Genomic DNA, 9,158 nt, shown 5'->3' with positions numbered 1-9,158 from the left:
GCGCGACGTGTGGGAGGGAGCTGTGGCACAACGACCAGCGCGGCACGCACGTGCGGGGGCGTGAGCAGGGCGGGGGTCAACGCCCAGCTATCGAGCCAGGCGCGCGCCAATCGCTCAGATTGAGCGACCAGCGATAGGGAGGCGGCCGCGCGGTGGGCAAATCCTATTCCCCGCTCATTAGCGGGGCGGATTAACGCGCGCCAACGTGGGAAAGCGAGCGGGCCGCGGCCCATCTAATGTGGCTTTGCGTTTTTCAGGTTTTTCTACGGTTTTGTCTGGTTCGGTCGGTTTTTGTAGGTTTATTTTTTTCAGGGTTTCCTTTTCTTTTTCTTTTTTCCAATTTTCTTTTTTTTTCTTTTTCAATTTCGAGCAAATTTCAATTTCGAGTAAATTTTAAATTCGAGCAAATTTTAAATTAGTGCAACTTTCAAATTCAACTAAATTTTAAATTGGAGCAGATTTTAAATTCAATTTTTTAAAATTGGAGCAGATTTTAATTTTTTTTTCGGTTTTGAAATTTGCTCAGATGTAAAATTTTCCCGGTTTTGAATTTTTTTCAAGTATTTTTTTTAATTTCGAAATTTGTTCAAGTTCGTAAAAAAGGAAGCATAATTCGTAGATGTTAGGATTTGATCTCTGGTGTCTATCATAGAAGAGGAGAGAGCTGATACCACTGGGATATGATTCGGATGCTGGAACATAAAGAAGAAAGCGTCTAATAATTGTTTCGCGATCGAATGACTTAATGGGCCGGCCCACCCCGGTTCGCCTTCCGGCGATGCTCGGTCTGGCACGCTAACGACCGTGGTATAGGGGTTCCCGCGGTGGAGCGTGGCGCACGGGTGGCGGCCCAGCCAGTTGCAGCAGTGGGGCTGGGTGCTGGGCCGGTCGGCCTGCTGCGGCTGGGGATCTGGGCCGGTCGGGTGGTGGCGGCCAGGTCGGCGGCTGTGAAGGTGGAGGCTGAGAAGGGGAGCTGTTGGGATGGATGAAGGGGAAAGCAAGGTGGGCCGGCCGGTACTTCCGGGCCCGGTATCGGCCAGGTACCGGCAGAGGCTTCCGGGCTTGCAGATGCCCTGACGGTACTTGGCCGGTAGCTGGGCCGGTAGTACCAGTTCCTTTTCTTTTTCTTTCCCCGAACGCTGCTATATGAGAAATGCAATAACTCAAGGTAGGAAACTCCAAATGAGGTGCAACCAATTTTTCTAGAAAGAGGACGACAAGAGCTACCTCTACACAAGGTGAAAACATGGAAAAGAGTGTAGGATGATTTTCTTGTGAATTTAGAGGTGCAACCTCTCAATACGGTAAACCGAGAAAATCATCGAACTCAAACACGCAACATGAGATGCATACGGAATCCGTTTCCGATGAGTTAGAGCTTGTCGATCATGAGAATGAACACAAGCTCTAAAACATCTCATGGATAAGAACTAGCAACAACCAAGAAATACGATGCAATGCATGCAAGGTTTGAGCTATCTCCGATGATGCGACCCACTATCCTACCGAGCACAAACCTTGTCCTTGCGCATTTCTCTCGAGTCGGCAAGCTCCGTCTTCACCCTCTTCATCATTGTACATGCCACCATCTTCTTCCAGCATACACGCCGCCATCTTTATCCATCTTATACGTCGTCTTCATCCCTCTTCATTTTCTACACCGTCTTCATCCCTCTTGGACACCGTTTTCATCCGTCTTCTTCATTGCACTTGATCTTTTTCATCTTGCAACCTTGAGATCAACATATGGCTCAAGCATTGTCTGGACACGACAGTGTCGACGCCGTGCCGGCGACTATTTGGAGCGCGCCGGTAGAGATGATCTGAGGAGAAGCATAGCCTGGATGCCCAAAATGACAACCAAACACATGTGTTGTGGCTGAACAGAGATGTAACACTTTTTTAGGCATCCAAACAACCTGCATTTCTGTATGCACAGATGCAACACAGGAGACCAAACACTGGGCCGAATCTAGCCCATGACCCGTTCGTGATGCGCAGGTGCGTCAATCTCACTGCGTCAGTAGTGCAGGAATTTGGCCCAACCTACCAAACGCGTCCATGGTGTTTGTTCTATATCACTATTGCAGTTTATCCCGTCACAATCAAAGATAGCTTCTCCTCAGAAATGTGACTGGATCGCTCCCTCGACAGAGCTAGCTCCTGCGGTCCTGCCCACCTTTCGGCCAATTTTCGCCGATCTGGAAGTTCATATACCCAACATTTCCTGTTTGAAGCCGTGAGGTCACCCAGGCTACTGAAAACCATCTGTTTGCTTGCTATGTTTCGCATGTACTGGCATACCAAAACTAATGAGAGGTAGGCGAAGGAGTCAGCAGCCGCGCGCAGGACAGGGGAGAGGGGTGGTCAAGCTAATTCACGCACGGTCCATGCAATGCATGTCTCGGTGACCGTGATCAGGCCGCTGTTTAAAAAGAAGACAACTGGGGAGAGGAGAGATGGGGAACCGCCATGGCTTTTTCCGGTGGAGGCACTCGTCACATTTAACAATGGCAACGGCAGCCCTCGGTAATTTACACACCGCCCCGCCCAGCCACTGGCGAGCAGCGAAGTTCCGTGCCCGAGAAACCCGCCCCCGAGCGGAGCGAAAGGGCCGCGCGCGGTGGGCAGCGTGGTGATTGATAGGCCGCCAAAGCCTTTGGGAAATGGAGCTGCTCAGCGGCGCAAGCTCCGGGAAGAAGGAACCAGCGAGCGGCCGGTCCAAGCCAAGAGCTAATCTAGCTAGCTACTATAGCTACTGCGCTCTCCCTACTGTAAACACTGCACGCTAGTGCTCCTGTACACTGGTCAAGCTAGCTGCTTCTGTATACATAAGCCCGGGCGGCCGGCCACGCAGCAGAAAGTGTAATAGGCAGGCAGAGCTGAGAGACAGCGAGAAGCCCGTGACCGTGAGCCGCGCGCTGCTGTGGCCTGTGGCTGTGGGAGGAGGGGGAGCCAGTTTGGGCGTTTCTTCTTTCTTGGGTGCGGCCAGCCATGGACGCCTACGAGGCCACCAAGGTGGTCTTCTCCCGGATCCAGGCGCTGGACCCGGACCACGCCGCCAAGATCATGGGCTTCCTGCTCGTCCAGGACCACGGCGAGAAGGAGATGATACGCCTCGCCTTCGGCCCCGAGCTGCTGCTCCAGAGCGTCATGGCCAAGGCGCGCAGGGAGCTCGGCCTGCTCCCGGCGTCCGCCGGCACCGGCTCGCCGCTCCAGCTCTCGCGGCAGAACTCCGGCCGCGGCGGCGCGCCGTCCCCTCTCTCGGTGTCCTCGCCGTCGTCGTGGGCCCAGGCGCCGGCCTTCTCGAGGAGCAATGGCTTCGCGGAGGGCATGGCGGGGGCTGGCGAGGAGATGTTGATGAGCCCGGTGAACGGCGGCGCGGCGCCGTTCTTCTCTCGTGCCGGGAACACGCCCGTGGATGACTTCCAGCAGCAGCAGGAGGAGCTCGCGTTCCAGAGCGACGCGGGTATGAACCCGTTCCGGACCTTCGACGGCGGGGAGTGCCGGAGCCCCGGCCCAGGCGACGGCGGCATGTTCCCGTACGGCCTCGGCTGGGCCAACGGCGACGTCCCCGGGCACCGCCGCAGCGCGTCGGCGAACGAGGCCTGCCTCGCCGGCGACGGCTTCGGCTGGAAGCCGTGCCTGTACTACGCGCGCGGGTTCTGCAAGAACGGCAGCGGCTGCAGGTTCGTCCACGCCGGTGGCCTCCCCGACGACGACGCCTCGCTCGCCGCTGCCGCCGAGCAGCAGCAGCAGCAGTGCCAGGATTTCCTTCTCCGTTCCAGGAGCCAGCGCCTCGGCCACACCGCCTTCCCCTACTCCCCCACGGGCTCCCTCCCCGGCTCCCCGTCCGCCGCCAGCAAGTGCCTCAGCTTCTTGCTGCAGCAACAGCACAACGACAACCAAAGGTAGGTATTGTCACCTCCAACTCCAACAAGCTTCAGATACACGCTGCAAAATTCCAACTTTCCCCCCCACTCGTGCGTGTGCAGAGCGGCGGCCGCGCTGATGCTGGGCGGCGGCGACGACGCGCACAAGTTCATGGGCCGCCCGCGCCTGGACCGCGCCGATTTCGCCAGCATCATGAACCCGGGATCGCGCCAGATTTACCTCACCTTCCCGGCCGACAGCACCTTCCGCGAGGAGGACGTCTCCGGTTACTTCAGGTATGCATTCCACACGGGCCAGTGTCATGTTTCTTTTCATGGCGGATTCGCTAGCTCTGAACTCTGATTGCTGTTCTTGGCAATGCAATGTGCAGCATGTACGGCCCGGTCCACGACGTGCGCATCCCCTACCAGCAGAAGCGCATGTTCGGCTTCGTCACCTTCATGCACCCGGAGACGGTGCGCCTCATCCTGGCCAAGGGCAACCCGCACTTCATCTGCGACGCTCGCGTGCTCGTCAAGCCCTACAAGGAGAAGGGCAAGATCCCCGACAAGTACAGGCACGCATGCACGCTGCCAATTAATCTTCGCTCTGGCTTCTTGCATTGCATTGCATGCAGTAAACTAACCTGGTGTGCTGTGTTGCTCCTCGCGGTTGGCAGGAAGCAAGGTGACTTCTCCGGCTGCACAACACCAACCGGGCTAGACGGCAGGGACCCATTCGATCTGCATCAATTAGGTAACATGATTCCTCTAAATGTATTTCATGATTACATTATCTTGAACGGTGAGGAGTGTCTTTGAATTCTGATCTGAAGTAGAGCTGACCATCTGAAGATGCTTTGCCAGGTGGGAGGATGCTGCAGCACTCCAACAGCGCGAACGAGCTGATGATGCGGCGGAAGCTTGAAGACGAGCAGCAAGCTGCCGAGTTCCAGCACGCCGTTGAGCTCCAAAGCCGCCGTCTCATGAGTCTCCAGCTGCTCGACCTGAAATCTCGCGTCGCAGCGGCAGCCGCAGCCTCAACAGCAATGACGCCGACAACCACCGTTGCCAATGCCTCCACCACCACCAGCCAGCCCGGAGCAAGCACCGCGGTTGAGTCGCAGCCTGATTCTGGTATGCATTACTACAGCGACTGGCCTGTTTGTTCTTGCCAATTATTACTGACCGTTGTAATATCTTGGGGTGCTAGCAGATCAGCAACTGAATGGGAGCAATTTCTGTGCCAACGAAGGAGGCAACAAGGAGGAATCGACGGACGATGCAAACCGCAACACAGATAGTGACCAAAGGTTGATCAAACTGAGCATCATTTTCATCCTGCTTGCTTATTATTGTTGGCCGGTTGGCCTAAGCTTTGATGATCTGATAGGCATACTAATATTGCTCCAAAGTTTGATCATTGCTTCTTCTGTTGCTCCAAAGCTTGATCATTGCTTCTTCCATGCATATTATGCAGCGGGGATCACGACTTGCCGGAAAGCCCATTCACATCCTCAACCAAGTCGGCCACACTCACTCAAGACGGCGACGTCGCCGGTGATGGCTGCAGTTCATCCCATAACGGCGTCTGCACCGGCGCCAATGCAGGTGGTGGCACTAACCATATACTGCCCTCAGCATTGGATATTCCTTCTCCGAGGCCCTACTTCTTCCCCATGTCCAGGTATAATGATCGATGCTACTTGTCACGGCTTTGATTGTATATTGGCCATTTTTGTGATATTTGAGTGAAATGATGTGAGGTATGCAATGAGCAGGCTGTCCTCCGATCACGGAGCAATCGGGATGTGAAACTGTCCTTCAATGGAAAGTGAACAATACCCAAACCTAATCATAGTAAGCACTTAGACCTACCTTTATTCCCTAAAAAAATTATGCATTTCGCCTATCTAATTATGCTTGTCCTTTCTTGTGTTTTCTTTCTCCTCCTTTTGCTGTTTGTTATTGTGACATCCTTTTTCCTGTTTGTTATTTGACAGGAGAAAAAAAAAGGAGTGAAGTGTCAGTGTAGTGTTAGCTTCCCTTTTTAGTGGATAGCCCTATTAAACCAAACCACAAGAGAAAAATATGCCATTAGCCTTTTGACTAAGAAAAGCAGCATCAGCAGCATAATCAGTATTGTGAGACACATATATATAATATACAAGTAATCCAGTGTTACCTCTAATTATATTAGATAGTATTAGCAGTTACCACACAATTGATGCTACCAAGTGCATCCATTTACTACTGCAAACCATCAGTTGTAGAGCCGTCTGTAGGTTTACACTACTAAATGTGAGGTTAATCCAGAAGGGCTAGTACCAGCCAGAAGGTCACATGTTGCATTAGTACAAGAAGCTGCAAGCCTGCAACGAGGACCATGTCTTGTATCCAAGGGCAGCCCGGGAGACTTGGAGAAACATCGCATGGCCATGGCAGATGATCTCTGGAGTATTTTACCAGTGCAATATCGCCTGCTCAAACTGGCCATTGTTGTTCTACCTTGAGAACAGTGAGATCGCATACATATCAGACTCGTTAACCTTGTTGCCCACCGTAGCAGAAGCTGGTTGACAAGTAAAAGGACACCTCTTAGTACTAGTTATCCTTTTATTTTGATTTTGTTTGATGAATCTACTATAATAGTCACGGTTCTGAAGAAAATTATCCTAGTGATTTACCACTGTTACTCTGCATTCATGAATTGAGCTGTGGAGGTTGTTGAGCGTAGCGACATTTGAGAATGTGCTTGCAAGGCAGATTGTTTGTGTTGCGCATTTGTAAATGCGTTTGCAAGGCAGATTGTTTGTGTTGCGCAATATGTACACACTGTCTTTGTAATTGATGCATCTTGATGACCACTTGTTGCACGAATGGTCCATGCGCTGTAAATGTTGAAAGATAGATCGTGAACTATTGAATCATCTAGTACAATTTGGAACAAATATGAGTACATGCCAATAATACTTGATCGATTCATGCCACGCGTGCACATTGATTCCGGATGATTGTGGTGTCTAGGGCTCTTTCATCGAAGGCTTATGAAAATGGAGTAAGAACATAGGATTGCCATGTCTACTTTAATCCTATGAGATTTTGGCCTGTTTGAAGATACCAGTTACATTTACGGTCTGCAACAACACAATATACCGAAGATATTACGGATGCACACAATATATATAAAAAAAGTATTGCTAATCTGAGATTCCACCATGGAGAAAATTCACGCTCCTCGAAATAATGCCTTCAACAAAGCTATTAGAGCATCTCCAGTCGCCTCCGCCAAATTGTCCCCCAAAGCGCGTCGGATTGAGCGTTTGGGGGACGTGTTTCGTTCGTGCCGCGTTTGGGGGACGTCGCTTACCAGTCGCGTCCCCCAAACAAAATTTCGGAAATTTTAAACTTAAGCGAGATTCGATTAGATTCATCCAAACTTGACATATATTACATAGATTCGAACGAAATTTGACTAAATTTAAACTAAACCTAATCTAGAAGTACTTGCGGCGGCCGGAGGCGTCGTAGTACTGGTGGAAGTTGTACATGTCGTCGGTGACGACCTCCTGCTTGACGCGCTCGTCGGGCTCGTTGACGGGCTCGTCCTTCACCAAGCCGCTTGGTCCTACCTCGCCGTCGTCGGTGAGGTCCACGAGTGGCTTGCCAGAGTCGCGGATGGACATGGCGATCGCCATGTCGAGGTCGCCTCTCCAGGCGTCCTTGTCGTTCATCGACGCCAAGCACGCCGCCCGCAGCCTTGGGCAGTCCTCGGGGTCGTCGCTGCTGGCGATGAGCCGCTGGTGCCACTCGTACTCCGCCAGCAGCGCCGCCTTCGCCGCTTCCTCCGGCTCCTCCTTCACCTCCGGCTTCGGGATGTGGAGGGCGCCGCCACACCTCTCTTGCGGCCGCCGGCTGCCGCTGCCGCCACGCCTCGTGTTGACGGGCGTCACCGGCTCCTCCTTCACCACGCGTTTGGGGACGGTGTAGGGCGCCGAGCGGTACGACGAGGATGGCGTCGATCGGGCCGGTCCTGAGGAAGAAGAGTTCGAGGAGGACGGGTACGTGGTCCTCCTCGGCTACCATTGCGGTGGTCCTCCTCGAGGAGACGGTGGCGGTGACGGCGGCGTCTCCAACCTTGGAGCGCCGTTGCGGATGCCGCGGATGACGCTGTCGAGGGTGCGCCCCGGAACGCCCCAGAATAGGGCGCGGCCATCCTTGTCCAGCCGTTGGGCCCGCCGGCGAGGCCGGTGGTGCTGTGCATCTCGACATCGTACTTGGCCTTGAAGTACGTCGCCCACCAGTCGTCGTTGTCCTTGGCCGCCCATGTTGGATCCGCCCGCTCCTCGCGGTGAGTTGAGCCCGCCGGGCCTTGATGTCGTCCCTCCATTGCTCCGTGCCCGGCTTCGGCGGTGGCGGGACGCCAATGCCGTTCACGACCATCTTCCAGCCGCCGCTGCTTGGCAGCCGCATGTCCGGCGGGACTGGATATCGGGCGTGGTACATCGCCCACGGCTCCGGCACGGTTAGACTGCCGCGGCCGAAGCCGTTCGTCGCGGCAATCTTGCGGGAGGACGAGGTCGACATTGTTTGGAGCTGCGAGGAGAAGATCTGGGATGGGGGGAGGCGGCGGCGACGAGAAGGTTTGGGAGCGGTGAGAGATTGGGACGAACCGCAGGGCGTCTTAATGTACAGCGGCGGCAGCGGGTGGTTGCACGCAATAACGCCGGCGCGGACGGCCACGCGGCCGTGCACGACGAGACGCGTCCCTGCGTCGCCTGGGAAACCAGGGACGCCATTAACGTCGCTTGACCAAAGGTAGGCGACGGGGTTTTAGCCTTCCGAGCCGCTAACGCGTCGGGCCCGCGTCGCTTCGCCTCGCTTTTCGTTGTGTCCGGCGTGCCCGGTGCGTCCCCTGTGGGACGGGGACGGGGACGGGCTCGGGGCACCGGACGCCGTATCGGACCGCGCCGGACAAAAATCGGCTTTTGGGAACGCGGCTAAAACGATTTTTTTGTCTGGTGCGCCCCAAATAACTTTGAGGGACGGTTTGGGGAACGGGAGTGGAGATGCTCTAACATGCCTTCAACAAAGCCATTAACAAGATCACACTTTATGCTACTGCCTCCACTTCCCGATGCTACTCCTACTAGTCATGAATCGCCAACCAAGTTTTCTCATCGCTCCGAAGACTGGATCCACCAAAATGTAGGACACAATCCTAAATATCCAAGAAAAATGTAGGATAAAATCCTAAAAGTCCACCAACATGAAACGATTAATGTA

The 9,158-nt window shown here is 54.1% G+C and overlaps 1 protein-coding gene across 2 annotated transcripts; it reads left to right on the top strand.

Moving 5' to 3' along the window:
• The first annotated feature begins 2,480 nt into the window (after positions 1-2,480).
• On the top strand, positions 2,481-6,739 carry LOC127295435 (zinc finger CCCH domain-containing protein 22). 2 transcript variants are annotated; one of them, XM_051325389.2, is made up of 9 exons: positions 2,481-3,911; positions 3,996-4,169; positions 4,265-4,450; positions 4,553-4,629; positions 4,740-5,009; positions 5,086-5,185; positions 5,353-5,559; positions 5,654-5,732; positions 5,876-6,739. In XM_051325389.2, the coding sequence occupies exons 1-8, from the start codon at positions 2,995-2,997 to the stop codon at positions 5,685-5,687; spliced, it is 1,965 nt and encodes a 654-aa protein (XP_051181349.1). In that variant the 5' UTR covers positions 2,481-2,994; the 3' UTR covers positions 5,688-5,732; positions 5,876-6,739. The 2 variants fall into 2 exon arrangements, with proteins under 2 accessions (XP_051181349.1, XP_051181350.1); XM_051325390.2 differs by having other exon boundaries at positions 2,484-3,911; positions 5,089-5,185.
• The last annotated feature ends 2,419 nt before the right edge of the window (positions 6,740-9,158 follow it).

This window comes from Lolium perenne, chromosome 4 (assembly GCF_019359855.2).
Source record: "Lolium perenne isolate Kyuss_39 chromosome 4, Kyuss_2.0, whole genome shotgun sequence".
Classification (NCBI taxonomy): domain Eukaryota; kingdom Viridiplantae; phylum Streptophyta; class Magnoliopsida; order Poales; family Poaceae; genus Lolium; species Lolium perenne.
Note: the sequence above shows the minus strand (reverse complement) of the source record. Positions and strands in the feature narration are given on the sequence as shown.

Bases quoted from the DNA above. Each gene is read 5' to 3' on its own strand.
- LOC127295435 (XM_051325389.2), top strand. From the start codon at position 2,995: ATGGACGCCTACGAGGCCACCAAGGTGGTCTTCTCCCGGATCCAGGCG. The intron at 4,451-4,552 runs GCACGCATGCAC...CGCGGTTGGCAG, and splicing joins AAGATCCCCGACAAGTACAG to GAAGCAAGGTGACTTCTCCG. The intron at 5,560-5,653 runs GTATAATGATCG...TGCAATGAGCAG, and splicing joins TACTTCTTCCCCATGTCCAG to GCTGTCCTCCGATCACGGAG.